Source organism: Clupea harengus, chromosome 13 (assembly GCF_900700415.2).
Source record: "Clupea harengus chromosome 13, Ch_v2.0.2, whole genome shotgun sequence".
In the NCBI taxonomy this organism is placed as follows: domain Eukaryota; kingdom Metazoa; phylum Chordata; class Actinopteri; order Clupeiformes; family Clupeidae; genus Clupea; species Clupea harengus.
Window position 1 is genome coordinate 17,503,668 of NC_045164.1, and position 20,000 is coordinate 17,523,667.

General features: G+C 46.6%; 1 protein-coding gene across 1 annotated transcript in view; it reads left to right on the forward strand.

Moving 5' to 3' along the window:
* The first annotated feature begins 4,421 nt into the window (after window positions 1-4,421).
* lrpprc (leucine-rich pentatricopeptide repeat containing) overlaps window positions 4,422-20,000 on the forward strand; it is a 55,981-nt gene continuing 40,402 nt past the window's right edge. Inside the window, exons 1-11 of the mRNA XM_031578866.2 lie at window positions 4,422-4,648; window positions 6,042-6,244; window positions 6,482-6,604; window positions 8,924-9,045; window positions 9,162-9,220; window positions 9,704-9,790; window positions 10,050-10,176; window positions 10,422-10,566; window positions 10,835-10,992; window positions 11,988-12,093; window positions 12,491-12,598. Of these exons, the coding sequence (XP_031434726.1) occupies window positions 4,470-4,648; window positions 6,042-6,244; window positions 6,482-6,604; window positions 8,924-9,045; window positions 9,162-9,220; window positions 9,704-9,790; window positions 10,050-10,176; window positions 10,422-10,566; window positions 10,835-10,992; window positions 11,988-12,093; window positions 12,491-12,598 (1,417 nt within the window). The 5' untranslated portion in view covers window positions 4,422-4,469. The remainder of the gene's footprint in view (window positions 4,649-6,041; window positions 6,245-6,481; window positions 6,605-8,923; window positions 9,046-9,161; window positions 9,221-9,703; window positions 9,791-10,049; window positions 10,177-10,421; window positions 10,567-10,834; window positions 10,993-11,987; window positions 12,094-12,490; window positions 12,599-20,000) is intronic.

Genomic DNA, 20,000 nt, shown 5'->3' on the forward strand with positions numbered 1-20,000 from the left:
TTTCACTGACACAGGGGCTCCTTTAAGAAGAAAGAATAAAAAAAATCACACACACAAACTACCTGCTGAAAGAAATCTTTTAGTGAAGAAGTGAAAATATTAGATAAATTATTGACAGCTGGCCATTAATAATTGACCACTTACACAAATGCATTCATGCTGGGGGAAAACAGAACAGGCCCTTTCCCCCCTCGTTCATTCAGCAAAAAAATGAAGGAGGGAGCAGAGAAAGAACGATAGAGCGCAAGAGAAAAAGAAAGAAAAGAGAGGAGAGGGCTAGTCTAATGCATGGCCCCACCTCCTCAGTCCTCCTCCATAATTCAGCCGCGGAGGCCTCCTCTGGTCCCCTGCTTTTAGCTCCTATGGCTGCTGTTGGAGGAGGAAGGGCCGCGGCTCCTCTGTGAGGGCCGTGCCTCTGGGCAACAACAGAGAAAACTCCCAGCATCCTCTGCTCAAGCCTGCTCAGTGACACAGCGGGGAGGAGGGAGGGTGGTGAGGTAAGGGACCTGGGAGCTATTCTTAAATAACTCGTTTAAGCAAACACAACACTGGCACACACACACACACACACACACACACACACACACACAGAGAGATACACACACACACACACACACACACACGACACAGGCACACACACATACATAGACACACACACTCACATACGCAGACACACTTTCCCCTCTCTTTCTCTGTTATGGTCAAGCATTGAAATGACTAAAACAAACAGCATGCACACACACACACACACACACACACACACACACACACACACACACACACACACACACACTCTCACACACACATACGCGCACACACACACTTATGCACACACATACAAAGTGCCCTTCTCTTGAACTAAGTTTTTACACTATTCTAGCATCAGTGTACAGTTTTCCTCTGACTGCTTAGGCACTATCTCTAAAACTATTTAGCTAAACTCAACACACTAACCACAAAACCTTACACCACATCAGCAAGAAGCAAACCATTTCATTCAGCAATCGGAAGGAATCTGAATCCTCACCAAGTGTCGAGGTGTCCATTCGGTGACCATCGGTGTGTGAATGGGTAGATGTCTGAGGCATTAACGTGTAAAGTGCTTTGAGTGTTCTATGAGTAGAAAAAGCACTATAGAAATGCAGTCCATTTACCATTTACTCTTTTAATACTTGTGTTTTTGCATCAATACAGTACACCCAAACCATCATTGGAATAAGCACACAAAGCACCAACCTCGCACTGATAGTATAAATGAAAAACACTTGTGGCTTTTGCGCTTTCCGAACATAACACGCTATCAATAATTAAGGGGAAAAGTTACTTTTTTCTCCAAATGTTCTAACACACCTCAAACATCAAAAGTGCAGTTGAAGCAAACAGAAAACATTGTGAAACATCTGTGCTAGAAAAAAAACAAATGTGCTAGAAAAAAAGACTTCATCCATACAAAGTCCAAGTCCAAATGAGGCATGAGGTATGAGCTATGCATTATCTAAAAGTCGGGTCACACTTTTTTTGTATGGTCCCCTATGGACTATCTACAGATGCTCAGATTATAAACAAATTATCTGTTAAAAAAACTCGGTTAGCTATAATTTAAGGTTTGGGTAAGCTAGGGGTTGGGTTTGGTTAAGATGATGTTCAGTGAACAATTAAAAAGACTGAACTTGAATTTCAACAAACCATCTGTAAAGTCTCTGTAGGCTGACTATCCAAATAAAGTGTTACCGAAAGGTTTTTGCAGTTTTTCTAGAAGTGCATTATTTACTGAGTGTAAAGTAGTGAGTCTGTCATAAAATAACTTAGTGTAAAGCAGACCGCATTCAGTTTGCCCCACCTTGTAAATGCACAAGTGTTATTGCTTCAGCGATAGTGCTTTAAAAATCACTGTTGGTGTTAAAGCATTCTGAAAAAACACTCTAAGAGCAGAGTATCACCGTTATGTGGGTGTGATTTGGGTCTCAGTACAGCGCTGGTGTGGTTTGCCTGGGTCCCGGTACCGTGTCTGTGAATGGTCTCTTTGATGCTCCAAAGACCCCCTCCTCACAAGGCAGAAAATACTCAAACACAATTGACTCATTGCCCAAGCTACCACAGTGTCTATGCTGCCAACAAGACAAAAACCACCCCCTGTGATCTTTTTAATGCATGAGAGTCAGTGACACTTTTATAGGCTGAATTATGAAAGACAGACAGACACAGCGGTCTCCGTTTAGAGTGAAAGAATACACTCACACACACAGAGACACACACACACACACACACACACACCAACCATTGTATTTCTAAAGAAGATTGGTTGGTTGAGACTCTCAAGCCCTCAGTGGTAATGTGGTTATAATTGTCAGTTCAACATGAATAAAGATACGACGGATCTGAACCCCCAAATGGCTCCTGCTGAATAATTCCTCAGTCTGGGATGATGAGCTCCATTACTGACACAGTCTGAGCCTTGGGGAAAAAGCACAGGCCACATCTCCCTGAAACAGAACAGGAGTGAACAAAAGTGAAAGTCTGACCCAGTGCTACAGCTGGTAATCACGCCTCACTCTAAAATACTAGTGTTTGTCTTAAATCTCATTTCTGCTTTCCCATCTCTAATGGGTTGGTAAAAGAGACTGTCTTGGGTAAAGCTTGGGGAAGCTGATGGCCCTGCGAGGCAGATGTGCCCCCTCTCCCCTCTCCCATACCCCCACACCCTTACCCTCCCTTGCCCCCCCCTACCCCCTGCATTTCTAACATACACATAGCCTTGGGTGGGCTGTGTGGCCCCTCGTGAAGGACAGCTGGGGAAAGGGGAGAGACAGGTTGGGCAGGAGAGGATGTGCCCAGCAGGCAATGCCCACTCACTGTCACCTGTCACATGCCAACCACCGTGCAGGGTGGCAAGACGGCATGGGGGCAATAACTCTGTATGTGTGTGTGTGTGTGTGTGTGTGCACATGTGCATGTGTGTATTATGTAGTGTGAGTGTGTGTTGCACAAGTATGAGTATGTTTGAGTGTCTCTCTCTCTGTGTGTGTGTGTGTGTGTGTGTGTGCTGTGTGTGACGCCACAGTACCCATCACCTTTGGAAGTACAAGCTGCATGGCACACGTCAGACACACTGGAACCCTCCTGGCTCTGATGGCCGGTGACCCGCCGAGCTTCACCCGCGTCCTGACAACACCCAGCTGAATGACCTTTTCCAAGCTTGACCCCTAACTGGTGCCAATCTGCCTGGCACTAGTGTGGCTTTGTAAACAAACCCCCTCCACTCACACTCTGACAAGTCCAAATTAGAACGAGCAATTAAGACTGCTTTATTAATCAAAGAATAATCAGTCTTCCACTGCGGTTACTTAGGGCCTTGTTTGGTGACCCTTTTGAAAGTTAGTGTATTTTACATGATCTATGTTAATGGGAAAAATGTATTCACTCAGACTAAGCTATAGAGCCAGGGCATTTCTAATCTAAACCAATCGTTTGATATCTAGGAATTGTTTTACTACCGCACACCGACGTGCCTCAGGCAGTTGTTCTGTAAGCGTCACTCCCTGATTAAGCCAGGGTACTGAAGAGTCACAGCGCCCCCAGTCGAATAACTTCTGTCAAGAACAACTTACCGGGGCCTGCTTCCGATTGTCTTGTGCATAAACAGTTTACTGTTAATCTTTAGTTCACAGATTTGTTTGAAATGTAGGCCTATAGGCTACGTGCTGTATATATCATCCGTCTCAGCGTTCCACATTCCTAGACGAAGTGTAGTAGAGCCTATTGAAGTCAAATCATTCAAATATAGATATTGTTTTAGGTCAAATCCCAACAGCCATTTCACGGAAAACAGTTGTCAGCTTGCTTGACTGATCCGACTATAAGATTATTGTCTTCTTGCTGTGTATAGGTCCGACTGTAACCTTCGGGCATTTCACTAAATAAATAAAGTCTCTTGTAACAATGGTTCAGTGATTGTGTTATTCAACATCTAATTATGAGTTCAGGGTCGTTTTGCTTCTTTGAAAATAAAACTTGCTTGTGCTTTCACATAATTCATAGTTGATTACGGCCTGGTTAATTAAAGCGTCATTGTTCAAACGCCACACGAGCGAAACAGATCATTATTATTTGAGGAAAACAGTTTTAATTGCAGACATTTCCAGATGCACCCCGCAGTTACTATTCAGACTTACCCTGCGCAGTGCAATTACATAGGACAACACTTCTGCCCAACGTTTTTTTGTGAGAAATTGAACACAAAGTCCTTAAACCACCCCTGTAAGCAACAAAAATACAGACAAATCCAACAATAACGACAGTGATATGCTACTTCACATCTCAGAAGTGTTTACTTCAACCAATGTATTTCTCTACTGGAATTGACCACTTTTGGTTTACATACCCCCCATTCTTAAATGGCTTTGGTCTTGCCCAGCGTCCTATGACCTGTCACGTGACGCCGAAGTCCTTCCTCACGCATTAGGTTAAACATGGCAGCGCTCTTGAGATCAGCGCGAGTGTTAAAGTTGTCCCCCTATTCCCTCCTCCAGGCTGTAGGGGCGACCAAACATGGAGCACCGCTTAGCAGATTCTACAGCGGGGCGATCGGTGGCCGAGGAATTGGATTTTGCACAAGACAAGGGGTCTCCAGTTCTGTCTTTGTAAACAGGTATCCTACCCGGCGTGATGCTACCCATGCTTTGCGACTGTGTAACGTTAGTTGTCATTGACAGCCGCAGTGACCTCGGTGTTCACCGTCATGGCATATAAAGAGTTTTCTTATTTATCGGTGTATATAGTACACTGTGACAACTATGCTGTCTCTGTTAACAAACACCATTTTGTGCTCACAGTGCCCGTTTTCATATAAAGAGGCCTGCAAATGCAGATGCAGTTACATCATGTTACAGCTAGCCGGCTAACTATTAGCTTACCTTAGGTAACGTCTGTGTAACTCATCCCATTTCACATTAAGTTAATGATGTTATAGTGGTGTCAGTCTGCCATCTCTTCGTCACGTCAAAGAGGAATACGCAATGCATTTAAAGAATGCGCTGGCTGTTTTGGCAGCTTTTAAATGTGCTTGTAATAATGCTGTGATGGCCTCTTGGCACAGGTAAATATCATGATTCAATGGGCTGATGGATTCGTGATTTCATTGGAGTTAACGTTAGATGCAGGCAGCTAAGGCCTTCACGGAAAGAACAGTCATTAGACATTGCGATTATTTTGAAAATAAAATGTATTTGACCTCTGATGCAGTCGTTGGTGATATAATTTCTGGGGTTCATGAGGTCAGAGGTCAAGGTCATGATTTAGTTTCTAGACAGAGCCTCTAATATACAGATGTCCCTCTCTTCCATCTGCAGCAAAGCCTGATCTTCACATTTAGCAGTATGTAGCTCATTCCAATGGGCTTGTTCCCCATCAACAGTTTATTCTTAAATTGACCAAACTCTGGTCCACTGTTTTACCTGCTGCTTCAGGTCAATGTGTTCACTCCCAGGACATATTTTTCTCTGAAGGTGTATGTTATAATAGCTGTATTAGTGATTGTAGTCCCAGCACACCCACACCCACTCGCTCTCCAGTTTGGCAGTCGATGCTTCCATCGAACATCCACCTTCCCCTAAATCATGAATAACAACCATTCAAAATCATTCACTTCTCCCAGCCCCCAGTGGAAAGAAAAGTGGTAGGAAGATCGAGGGGGAAGTTGAACTAAGTAGGGGAATAAAGTCAAGTGGGGCAACATGATGATGATCACTGACCACTGGAATAGGTCCCCTCCAGATTAAAACCCCAGCACACGGATATGTAGACTGTTTTGGGAGAAATGGTGTGTGTGGGGGGAGGCAAATGTGAAAATTTGAATCTGATAACCTCTATACAGCTGGTCATTGCACCTGGGCAGAGTTGATTTATAATGTTTATTTAACTGCACTCTATTTCATTGGCTTTTTACTTGTAATCTGGACCACGACAGTAAAAGTAAAAATTGAACTAACTCTAGTCTAATGGGATCTCAAGGAAGGATTTTAAAAGTGGATGTCTTGCCCCAGGTTGGTGTGTCCCCTGGCGGGGGTGAGGCGGTATGCGGTGGCCCCGGAGCAGCAGAGTAAGGAGGAGGGCAGTGTTGGGCTGCGCTCCAAACAGGCGCAGCAGTTTGACTGGGCCCTGGCCAAGCTGGACAGCTCTGTGCGACGCACCGGACGCATCACCAAAACACTGCTGCTGCGCATCTTCCATGACATCTGCCGCTCTGGTAAGAGATAGACACTCACTCACACTCTCTCTCACACTCTCGCTCACTCTCTCACACTCTCGCTCACACTCTCTCACTCACTCACTCACTCACTCACTCACTCACTCTACCTCTGTCTACCTCTCCCTCCATAGACATACACACACAACATTTGCTTGTTCGTTATGATGTTTAAACATAACAACCTCCAGTGTTTTCCTGGTGTGCTAATCTCCTCCCCTGTGTGTCCTGTCCCAGGCTACCCCAGTGGGAACCAGGCCCTGCTGCTCCTGCGTAGCTGTGGCTCTCTCCTGCCAGAGATGCCCTTCACCGAGCGCACAGAGTTGGCACACCGCATCTGGGAAAAGCTGCAGGAGCTGGGTAAGGCTGCCAGTGGATTCACACACACGCACACGCACACGCACGCACGCACGCACGCACACACACACACACGCACGCACGCACCAGGACGTACTCAGCACTGTACAGTAATATAATATAAATACCCTGCCCATCCCGTGCACTCATTCCACTACTTTCTGCACTTCCAGTGAAACCAATTCAGGTTGATTTTTTTTTTAGAAATTGTCCTACTTACTCTCAGTGGCTTCTTCTTAGGTCTCTGTCTTCTCAGGTCTCTGTCTTCTTAGGTCTCTGTCTTGCTTGGAAGTTGTTCTTGATTGAAGCATCTACCAGATATAAATGTATCTAAAAGTATTCTAATATTGGTGGAACAGGTGAAATTTAACAAAATGTGAACAAAGTAAGCAGAGCCATACACCTGTCCCATTAATGTAATATATACATCTTAAAGCACATGGATGTAATATAAACATCTTAAAGCACATGGATGTAATATAAACACCTTAAAGCACATGGATGTAATATAAACACCTTAAAGCACATGGATGTAATATAAACACCTTAAAGCACATGGATGTAATATAAACATCTTAAAGCACATGGATGTAATATAAACACCTTAAAGCACATGGATGTAATATAAACACCTTAAAGCACATGGATGTAATATAAACACCTTAAAGCACATGGATGTAATATCAGCTCATCCATGAAGGCCCTCGCCCCAATGGATTGGGGGTAATATAGGGTTGCATAACTTGCCAGCCACCTAACTCATGCAGAATCGCCCAATAGCGTAATCACCCCGTTTCCCATTTAGCCTGAGTCTTTTCACCCGTCTTTAGCCCCCACTGCCATTGTAACCCCATGACCCATCTGAACCCTATGCCCTATTTAACTCACACCGGGTCCTTCTTAACCCCCACTTGTCCTGAGCTTGAAGTGTCCCTTACCCCCTTATTAGCTGGTCACTCATTCTAAGCTGCACTCTTCTCCTTAACTTCTGCAACCCTTTCTTACACCCATCCCCTTTCCTTTCTCAAACTAAACACTCGTCTACGTACCCTTTAGCACTTCCCTCTTTCTTTCCCTCCACTATGACCTCCCAACCCTCTCATCTCCTATGACCTTCCACCCGTACCTCCCTCACAAAGACCTTCTGAATTATGGGAATATAGTTGGAACACAAAGTGTTAATGTAAACATTGTTCTAGAATTTGCTAGTTGACCTAGTTCTGTAGTGAGTGAGGTGTGTGTGTGTGTGTGTGTGTGTGTGTGTGTGTGTGTGTGTGTGTGTGTGTGTGTACACACTGGCTGCAGTCCAGGGACATCAGCTGATAAAGTGACTGTGCTATAAGCATTGCTATTCTATGGTAAATGATGAGCTTGGCTAAATCTACTTGATGAGCCTTCACAAACTCCCACAATCCATCTATATGTGTTTGGTGTATTGCCATTCCTCTCCTCTCCTGTCATTGTCTTCTGAACCCCGCTCACTGTGAAAGCCCATTATTCTCCCCAGCCCCTTAAACTGGTGCCATAGGGTTAAAACGTCTGGGCATAGTTGCTCCAACAAAACAAGAAGTACCTTAATGAGAAATAAAAGTAGGCCATCACACACACCATAAGAGTGGCTTCATTTAGGACTATTCTCTATGTTCACCCTTCATTGGCCTGTCGAGCGCTCTGGTTTCCACTATGGCTCATAGTGGATGGAAGTTAACAGTGGTTAGCAAAGTCTGGCTATTAGATGAATTACAAGTGAAATATAGACTTTGTAGTAGGTACAGAATGCCATCTCTATTATATAGAACGATTTGTATTATTTAAAAAAAAAAAAACAATGTAAAGCCTTTGTTGTCTTTTTCAATGAGACTTGAACATGCCAGAATGTGAAGAACATTGGTCTTTCATTACAAATAATATGGGTGTAACCCATGCTTTTAACACTTCAGACCCTGAGGCCTGTTTTGGTAGTCTGCCATGCCTTGATATTTTTGTATATTTCACCTAACTAAAAACATTGAGGCAAAAGTGGCATGTATGATTATATTCTAGAAGACGTCAGCAATAATGACATGAAAGTAAAAGGAATGTAGTAAAAAAAAGTTTTTTATTTAAATTAAATCTAAACATACTCTTACAATACCACCAAATGCCCCACGGGGCTGCTTAGGGTCCAAAGGGTTTACAATGGGAAAGAGGGCATAGCCATCACTTTACCCTCCCTGGGTTAACCCTCACTTAACCTCTGACCCCCCTTGACCCCATCCAGCCTAGGCGTCCATTGTGGCTCTTGCCCTCATGTAGTGACCCAACCGTGCTTATGTCTTTCAGGAGCCTCCTATGATGCCAGCCATTATAACGCCCTTCTCAAGGTGTACCTGCAGAATGAGCACAAGTTCTCCCCTACTGAGTTCCTAGCCAAGATGGAGGCGGCCAACGTACAGCCCAACAGGGTGGGTACTAGATAACCCCCCCCCTTATGTCTCCATAACTGGATAAAGCTTGTTATGGAAGCTTGTACCTTAAAGTGTCTCAGCTGAGATTCATGTCTCCATTTCTTCCTGTCCAGGTGACCTACCAGAGGCTGATCGCTGCCTACTGCCAGGATGGAGACATCGAGGGAGCGAGGTAGGACTGGGTGGAGGGCTGGGATGGGACGCTTGGAAAACATGAGCTCTTTATGGAAGGGGTAATGTAAAGTCTGCCGGTCAGTGTTGGAAAATAAATCCTGACCGGAAACCAATGCGAAGCGTTACTGACTGGCGGACTATACATTATCCCACTTATTATACAGTTCATTGCCCAATGGCATGTGGCTTCTGCTGAGAAAATGTTAATATAAACAGAACTTAAAAGTTTCAGGTGTTGCATAGCAACATATTACTTGCTGACTTCAAGTTCCAATACATTCTAGAGTGCAGACGAGCTGTTGACATGTGGCATGTGTTTGACAGCTCTGTTTTTGTGTGTGTTTTGTTTTATTTTCTGTTTAGGTAGTTATAAGTCACTCACGATGGCAATGAGTTACAGTTATTGAAGTCAAACAGACATTACTGGCATGATATCTGTTTGGCATGGTCTTGATTTCTGTGTTTTATGTGTGTTCTGCAGTCAAATCTTGGGCTTCATGAAGAGCAAGGATCTACCAATCACTGAAGCCGTTTTCAACTCCTTGGTGACTGGCCATGCTCATGCAGGGTATGTGACAACTCCGCCCTGAACCACAGCCTTCCTCTTGTGTGTGTCTGTGTGTGTGTCTGTGTGTGTGTGTTTGCTATCTTTAGTTTCCGAGCATTGCTGTTAAGTGTTTGTTTATTCAAGGTACATGTATGTTGTCACTACTGACTGTATGTATCATCTTCACTGATGGTGTGTGTGTGTGTGTGTGTGTGTGTGTGTGTGTGTGTGTGTGTGTGTGTGTGTGTGTGTGTGTGTGTCCATCCGTCTCCGTCCACAGGGACATGGAAAGTGCAGAGAGCATCCTAAATGTCATGAAGGGAGCAGGTATTGAGCCAGGCCCAGACACCTATGTGGCACTGATGACTGCCTACGCTGACAAAGGAGACATCGAGAAGATCAAACAGGTTAGAGGCGCCTGTAGGCTTAGACTGGGTGTGCAGCACTATAAAGACTGAAATAGGACTAAATGGATACGGTAAAAACATACTACTAAACAGTAAAAGTGATTTCACTAAGGCTGTTGGTCACAAATAACTTATGCAAGCTTTCTACTTGTAATTTGAAGAAGATTGACAATATGAAATTATAATTTAATATACTTGGTGTTTGTTCAATTGTTTAACACTCTCCACCCCACCCCCTTTCTCAGACTCTGGAGACGGCGGAGAGCTCTGACGCCAGCCTGATGGACAGGGACCTGATGCAGGTGGTGTTCAGCCTGGCCAGAGCAGGTCACGCACAGCACGTGCCCGCCATAGTGGAACGCATGCGGCACGAGAGGGGCTATGTGCCAGGTATGCACACACACCTGAGGAGGAGAACCCTGGGACACTACAGGGGAGGGGAGGGCGTGGAGGAGGTCGTGAGGTGACGACGAGGAGGCCTGGGGGTGGGGCTGTAGCAACTAGTAACTATGAACAGGTACTTCTGTTCATGGGCATCATTAACACAGGTGTGTGTGTGTGTGTGTGTGTGTGTGTGTGTGTGTGTGTGTGTGTGTGTGTGTGTGTGTGTGTGTGTGTGTGTGTGTGTGTGTGTGTGTGTGTGTGTGTGTGTGTGTAGACGCCATGAACCTGTGTCTGAGTCTGATCACCCAGGGCCAGGAGGACACGGCCCACATCGTCCTCAAGACCTTCCCCATGCTGCAGATGGAGGGACAGAACGGGGACTCTCCAGACATGGGCAACTTCTTCCTTCGCCACTGCGTCAACATGGAGAAGGTAGGGACTCACTCACGCACTCACATTGACAAGGTAGGGACTCACTCACTCACATTGACAAGGTAGGGACTCACTCACTCACATTGACAAGGTAGGGACTCACTCACTCACATTGACAAGGTAGGGACTCACTCACTCATTCATATTGACAAGGTAGGGACTCACTCACTCACTGGCATACATTGACAAGGTAGGGACTCACTCACTCACTCGGACAAGGTAGGGGCTCACTCACTCACTCATTCACTCACTCACATTGACAATGTAGGGGCTCACTCACATTGGCAAGGTAGGCACTCACTCACTGACATTGACAAGGTAGGAACACACACACTCACTCATTCACTCACTCACATTGACAAGGTAGGAACACACACACACACACACACACACACACACACTCACTCATTCACTCACATTGACAAGGTAGGAACACACACACACTCACTCATTCACTCACTCAAATTAACCAGGAAGGGACACACTCACTCATTCATGCACTCACATTGACCCACTCACTCCCTCAATCAAAAACACAAACACACACACACACACACACACACACACACACACACACACACACACACACACACACACACACACACACGGTAGGGACAAAAACAGTCACTCATTCACTCAAATACATACTCGTATACGTGACGTTTATCACAGGCAACATCTGTCTGTGTCTGCTTTAACATGGACAAGTCGAGACGCACACGGTCACACACCCTCTCACTATTTCATCTAGTGTTTGCTTACTGTGTAGACTTTTGAACGGCTCTTTTGAAAGGAATATATGGACAATAGGTGTAAGGCTTGTTTACCCAAACCCCATCATCAGTAGCACTCTCTCTGTTAACCTTCAGGTGCAGGTCTGTGCTGTGATGGCCTGTTGGTCTGGCCTGCCTGTGTTTATCTGTACTGAAGTGAGCGTGAGTGCTGGCCTTATGTGTACTTAGGTCCGTAAAAGTGCTTGTCTTTGTCTCCCTCAGCCTTTGGAGAAGCTGGTTCAGTACTGCAGAGACCTGAGGGACTCCAACCTGCACACGACCCCCATGCAGTTTTCACTCTACTGCGCCCTGGAGGCCAAAAAGACTGGTACGCCTGGCACCATACTAATTTCTTACAGTTACATTTATTCTGCTAGTACACACTTTCATCCAGTGTGAACTATATGCAGCGTAAAGCTCTACATCTTCATCAGTATATGTGTTCCCTGCGTGTCCAACCCGTAATCTTGGTGGAGTTCTAACACCTTGCTCTACCAGTATATGTGTTCCCTGCTTATCAAACTTGTTATCTTAGTGGATTTTTAGCACCTTACTCAACCAGTTGCTCTGCTGCTTTCGGCACAGGCTTCTCTACCCCTGAATTTAATTTGCTGGATATGTTAAAGATGCCTGCACTTCTAGACTTTTGTGAAGCGCACGTGCATTATATAAACGACCGTAAACCAAAGTGCTTAGTCTGTCGTTTGTGGCACCTCTCCCTGCAGCTCTGGCGGTCGAGCTGATGAAGGCGATGAAGGAGGAAGGCCTGCCTGTCCGACCTCACTACTTCTGGCCTCTGCTCACACACCACCAGCGAGAGAAGAACACACCAGGTGAGTCACCTGTTTCTATTAGGGCCACCTGGCCCCTGATTGGTTCGCAGCAAATTTTGTAGAAGTCTTACTGGTCTTTTGAAGTCTGAGTGTTCGTACCTGATTTATTGGCATGTAGTCGAATTGAACTCATGTTGGTCTCTTGAAGTGTGAGAATGGTATCAGAGAATGGAATTTGATGTGGGTGTTTCCTGTAGTGTCTGAATGGAATAAAGTGTGAACTCTGTTCCGGAATCCAGTGAATCCCCTTGACATCTGAAGATGTGGTATTGAGGTTTTGAAGAGAAATGTTTTGTTTTGTTGAAGAATGAGTGGGGAAGAGAGAAAATATTGACCCAGTGTAGTTTCCCTCACTCGACGCCAGTGTGTGACACACAAATATTTTTTTGACGTTCTGTATTGCCCTTGGAGCCACTGAATGTTTCCTGAATTCTACAACTCACTCAGAGAGTGTGTGTGTGTGTGTGTGTGTGTGTGTTTGTGTGCGTGTGGTTCAGCAGTGGCCTGTCAGATTAATTAAAGTTCATGTAGAGGGAATGGCACACACACACATATATACACACATGTATATCAAGTCCTGTGGTCACGGGTCATTGTTTTGAAGGCTGGAGAGCATGATATAGAAGTCTTATGAAGATGAAAACTGTATCTGTCTTTAGGCATCTCTTTCTCTTCTTTCTGTCTGTCTGTCTCTCTCTCTCTACCTCAGTCTCTCTATCTCTGTCCCTCTATCCCTGTTTGAAAAGTGACAGGGTCAGATTGGGGGGGGGGGGGGGGGGGAAGGAAATCATCTCCTGGTCACACTCGCATGATTGATGATGGTGTTTGAGACGCCACGACAACATCAGCAAATGCAGTCAGACCGTGTGTGTGTGTGTGTGTGTGTGTGTGTGTGTGTTCTGTGAGAGGGTAAGACCATTGAGTGACAAGCTGTTGCATTTAACTAGCAGGGCCAGCTAAGGTGGTGGTTTCCATAACCGGTGTCCATGACGACAACAACAGCGATGTTGCCAGCCTCTCTCTGCAGTCTTGCTTCCACTCTGTGTCTGAATTGTAGGATCCTTGCGATGTGTGTGTCACAGGGGGCAGCGGATTGGATAAAGAGAGTGTGTGTGTGTGTGTGTGTGTGTGTGTGTGTGTGTGTGTGTGTGTGTGTGTGTGTGTGTGTGTGTGTGTGTGTGTGTGTGTGTGTGTGTGTGTGTGTGTGTGTGTGTGTGTGTGTGTGTGAGAGAGAGAATGAATAATGCAGAAGGTATGTGCAGTGCAGAGAGAAAAGGTGAAAATGGATTCAGAACAAATCGGCGGATGTAAGTGGATACTCGGCCTGGACGCACCGGGGCCGTGAGTGGCAAAAGGTTCAATGACTGCAGGATGGAGAACCAGGGCTATACCGAGGGTGTATGCCTGCCTGCACGCGTGCCACGAGTGCTACATACACAGGACATGTCTGTGTGAAGGCCGTGACTCGGAGCAGACCCCTCGGCCAAAAGCGGCTTTTAGAGGGTCCGCTCTGTGAAATATTAATAGGGTTTACATTCTGTGGCCAGCGTCTCCATCACACGCATGTATATTTATATACGTGTGCCCCCATGCCTCTGAGAGGTAAAGTGATTTTTGAGCGTGTCTTAGGTTTGCTTGGCACGCGCTTCCATGAAAAGTGGATGGGCGCGATTTCCTTGACGGCTGTCGTGTGTATCCAGGTGTGCAGTGTTTCGGTGTGGCGTCCGCTTCAGTGAGTGCAGCGCGTCATGGATATCTCCCGTCCACCTTGAGCTAAACGCCATGGATTCGTGCACCTGCACTAACCAGCAGTAACGCCAGCAATGCATTCTCACCAGGAGTGGATGGGCATCAGCTGTAGTACCGCAGTGCAAAAACATTCAAAACCGTGAAGTGTACATACTTGAACATAAATGCATAAGCTGCATACACACATTGAAAGTATAAATGCATAAGCTGCATACAGGCAAGGAAAGTATATATACATAAACATAACTGCATAGACTGGACATTGGAGCCTAATGGATTTTAGCTAGAGCAATGTTGTGTTATTTTAACTAAATCGACACACTGTTTAGTGTCAACACCCTTGCTTTCCTTGTGTTGCTGGAAATGCTGTGATTTGCGGCGTTTGCAGTGTTGTTAAAAAAGGTGTGTTTTGCAGTGTTGTTGGATAATATGTGGTTGCCGATAATTGGCTGTGGAGGTGGGCAAACGTGAGCCGTAATGAGCGTAATTGAACAGTTGCAAGCTAGTCAGTGATGCAAACTAAACCTGAAATCACTCCTCCATATTTGTTATCGCCGTGGTCAAAACTTAGGTTACCAACGTCTTCACCGAAGCGTGATTTTCTGAGTCAGTGAGCGCTCGGTTCCCAGTGGGTTTGAGGTGTCCGTCTGGGTTCTGAGTGTGCATGATTGGCTGCTGAGGACGTGAAGGCCCTGTTGACCCCACCTCTCGAGGTTTTGACCTCTGCCTTGCCCCGAGGCGACTGGGTGGCTCCGGGTGGGGGAGGGGTGTCAGCCTCGGGCAGAAGATGGGACCCCACTCCCACCCTTCTCCCTGGCCCTGGTTGTCTCTTGACCCGCATGAGCCTTGAGGTCTTTATGCGCCACTGACAATATCACTGCATATATGCTGTGTGTGTGTGTGTGTGTGTGTGTGTGTGTGTGTGTGTGTGTGTGTGTGTGTGTGTGTGTATCTATCTTTGTGGGGGAATGTGAGAGAAAAGAGTGGAGCAGCAGTGGGTTCATCTGTACGTTAAACACCCTGTCAAACAAGTTCATTTCTTCTGTCCCCCGTGTGTGTGTGTGTGTGTGTGTGTGTGTGTGTGTGTGTGTGTGTGTGTGAGTGAAGAAATCCGAAGGGCAGTGGGTTCATCTGTATGTTAAATACCCTGTCAAACAAACTCATTTCTTCTGTCCCCTTTGTGTGTGTGTGTGTGTGGCATCACACTGCATGTTGCCTAATTATCACTACATGTTTTTTTTGGTCTCCCAATGTAATCCAGAGCAGTGACTAAATGGTGATTATGCCTGGGCTCTTAAGGTATGCATAATTTATTGATGGGGGCATTTTTAGGTGATGAAAGCATCTCAGGCCTACGTGTGTGTGTGTGTGTGTGTGTGTGTGTGTGTTGGGGTGTTTCGGGCCACTGGAGGACTGCGTACCCATCAGGCCGTGCTAGATTTCGTTCGCATCGCTGTCATTCCATTTGCTTGTCGAGCCGCTTAGCGGAAGCGCAGAGAAACTTCCCTCCTTTCTCCCTTACACACGGCCGCCCCAGACCACCTAGACGCACTCCTCATGAAAGATGTACACACACACACACACACACACACACACACACACACACACACACACGCGTGCGCCTTTCCTCTCTCTTTCTTTCTCTTTCGCTCCCCTCTCCCTTGACCCGCCCCCCCCTCTCCTCTTCTCTTTTTCACTGTTTTCTTTCGTTCTCTCCCTCTCCCCTCTCTTTCGTCCTCCGCTGCCCTTAGAGAGTGTGTGTGTGTGTGTGTGTGTGTGTGTGTGTGTGTGTGTGTGTGTGTGTGTGTGTGTGTGTGTGTGTGTGTGTGTGTGTGTGTGTGTGTGTGTGTGTGTGTGTTTGTGTGTAAAATTGCAGTAAAGCGGGTGTGAGGCTGGTGTGGCGCAGTGGGCAGCAGCACTAGTGTGTGTGTGTGTGTGTGTGGAGGGATGTGACGGAATGCGTAGTGACTTGATTTCATGTAAATGCGAGCGCTCTGAGGGAGTTCACTTTGGATTAGGCGCGCCGTGCTGCACCCCCATGAAATATTCAGCGCCATGTCACTTTCTGTCCACAGGTGTCACTAGCGGGCAGGAACCACACCTCCTCTGCCCCCCCACCCCCTCCACCATCCTTCCACTCCCACAGAGAGAAATACGGGAGGGAGGGAGGGTGAGGGAGGGGGGGGGGCAAAGTTAGCATTTTGATGAGGTGTGGAGTTGGGCAGGCGAGTTTGAGGAAGCATATGCTGGTGTTGGTGGAGAGGCCCCCAGCGAGAACCGCGTGTCACCATCAGGGGGAGCCGCAGACGCCTTATCGCTTCTGACACGCCACAGCCCCACAAACCAAACCAGCCGTCTGTCTCTCTCTCTCTCTCTCTCTCGCTCTCTCTGTGTCTCTTTCACTCTTTCTCTCTCTTTGGCTTTCTCTTTGTCCTCTTCCCTTCCCTTCTCTTCTCTTCTGACTTTTTACAGTATATTCAGTCGGCATGTGGAGGGGTCATCTGACAGAAATTTCAGGAATCGCAACCTCCCCCCCCTCCACCTCAACCTTTTCATCCTTCATCTTTCTCTTTTCATGTTCTCCCCTGATTACTCACATCCTCCCCTCTTTCCCTTTAATTAATAAAAGAAGAGCAGAGATGGTTTTTATCCCAGACGTGATCATGTCTGGCACCACACACACTTAGCGAACTGACAGATGAGTGTCTCCGGGATGAAAGGCTGAGGAGGAGAGGAGAGGAGAGGAGAGGCGAGGCCGTTTCCTTGTTTTCCTTCTCCTCGGCTTGTTGTCATGGTGCCATTGGCGCTCCTCTGATCTTGTGTGATTGTAGCGTCCTCCTGTGTCCTTGGTGAGGTGGGAAAGTGGAGCTGGGAAAGTTCGAGAGCAGAAGTACCCGGGAAGTTGACTCCATGTGGGTTCCTTACTGAACATCATCTATAGCAGTGGTTCCCAAACTTTTTACAGTCCCGTACCCCTTCAGACATTTAACCTCCAGCTGCGTAAAAAGTTTTCCTTTTCACCTATTACTTTAATTCCGTTTTAATCCGTTTCGGCTCATTTTGTTCACCCAGAGGTAGATTGATGGCTTAAAATGAGTGAATAATATGTGCCACAAGTGACCCAAACCTTCTAAGGTTGTTGTTTGCTAGCCATCAACAGAACAGAAGACTAAAAAAACATTATTTGCAGGCGCTTGGGAAGATGAGCGAATTCATATGACAGGCCGTTGGGCAGGGGGGCGTGGCCAGAGCGGAGTTCAGCACAGACGTGACATTTTCTCAGTGGTTTTGTTTTCTAATTAATGCTTGTTCATCGTTGCGATCGTTGTTGTGTTTATAAGAAAGAAATACAGCCTTGCAGGACAAACTACAGGGGAATTTGGGCGATTTTGATGCACAAAATTATGTTTCCGTCTGAAAGTTGCAATTCTGTTTCAAACGGTACATTCTGCGAATTCCGTCCGTTTTCTGTTATCGCGGACATTTTCTCCCTGCGTACCCCCTGAACCACTTCGTGTACCCCTGGGGGGTACGCGTACCCCAGTTTGGGAACCGATGATCTATAGAAGCTGGTCCATGTCCCTCCTTTACTGAACATCATCTATAGAAGCTGGTCCATGTGGGTCCCTTACTGAACATTATCTATAAAAGCTGGTCCATGTGGGTCCCTTACTGAACATGCTGTACACGATGCTTGAGCTGAATGTTTGCTTCACACCTTAGTGTAGTACATAATGATGTACATTATGATTCGCTGGTGGAACAATCCTTAAGAAAATGCTGTTGAGGTATTGGGAGGTGTCCTGACTTGGTTATTTGTCCCCCAAGGAGGTCACAACTTTGCTGAAAGAAACCCTGAAGTAGTTCATGTCAGGAGCGGTTATTTATTCATCAATGGATTTGTTTCTTCATTCATTTAAAAGCTCCCAGGCTTCTGTTGTTCACACACACACACACACACACACACACACACACACACACACACACACACACACACACACACACACACACACACACACACACACTAACATGAACGAGGAAGACCTGACCGCATAGCAGGGGGCAAAAAAAAGTGCTGATGGTGACCGTGGCGATTTGGGGCACGTGAGTGAATGAACCCACGCAGTGAAGAGGAAGAGCGAGCGAGTGAGTGAATGAATGAAAGATGGAGGTAAAAGCCACCATCTCGCTCTCCATTTTCCAGCCCCATTCACAGGTCTGTATGTCTGAAAGGGGCTGATACTCTGACACTCACACGCGGAAAATGCACGCATGTTTTATTAACGAGCAGCAGAACAGGTGTGCTTCTTTCATGAAAAAAGACAGGAGGAGGAGGAGGAGTAGGAGGGGGGAGAGAGTGAAGGAGAGATGGATAGAGTGAAAGAGAGAGGGGGATGGATGGAGGGCAAGAGACAGGGGCCATTGAGGGGAGTGGGCGACCACTTGTTTACTTTTTCTTGAAAGCAGCCCAGGCAGAGAGAGCAGAGATGACAGGAAGGAGAGGAGAAGCGTATGAATGAGGGGAGGGAGGGAGGGAGGGATGGAGGGAGGGAGCAGAGTGGATGACTGAAATGGAGAGATGGGATGGATGGATAGATGGATGGATAGATAGAGTCTTCAGGTGCTTTACCTGGCTAATGCGCTCACTCATAAAAACCGACACACACACACACACACACACACACACACACACACTCAACTGGGCAGTGAGCTCCAAACGCAGGGTTTTAATGGCGGATAAAAGCAACTCTTATCTTTTATTCAGGTGTGCTGGGATGGAGGGATGCAGAGGGGGGGTGGGGTGGAGGTAGAGCCAGGTGGGTCGGCCCCCTTGGAGTTTCGCGAAACAGAGCCGGACAAGGTCCTGAGTAAACACAACACTTGCAGTTTCACACACACACACACTCTCACACACACACACACACCCTCACACACACACACACACACACACTCTCACTTACACGCTCACTCTCACTTGCACACACACACACACACACACACACACACACACACACACACGTACAACCTCATCCATGCATACCCTCACTTACACACACACACACACTTACACGGACAAAACCGCACATACACTTACACAAGGACACAGATACAAACACACACACACACACACACACATACACATACATACTTTGAAGTTCCCCTTCTTCCCACTCCTGTGTTTATTTTAGCTCTACGCTTCACAGACTTACTAAAAAAAAGTCAGCACTCTCCAGCTCTCACACATATGTCTTTCTCACGTGGACATGCATGCACGCACGCACGCACGCACACACACACACACACACTCCAGGCCGGTTCCAGAGGGCCTTTTCCATATGCATGTGTGTGTGCTGCGGGCCTGTCTCTGAGCAGAACCTGCGGGCGCAGTAGTGGAGGAGGCCCCGTGCCTACGGGACTTAAACCACCTAATGATATTCTGCCTCTGTCTGCGTGTGTTTGGCCAAGCATGAGGTGTAAACACCAGTAATGGTGTGGGGGTGTGTGTGAGAGAGAGAGAGAGCAGCAGAGCGTGGAAAAAGAGGTGTAAACACCAGTTATGTTGTGTTTGTGTGTGTGTGTGTGAGTGTGAGAGAGAGAGAGAGCAGGGACCACTTTTTTGGGATACTGTGGAGAAACCAAACCACCACACAAC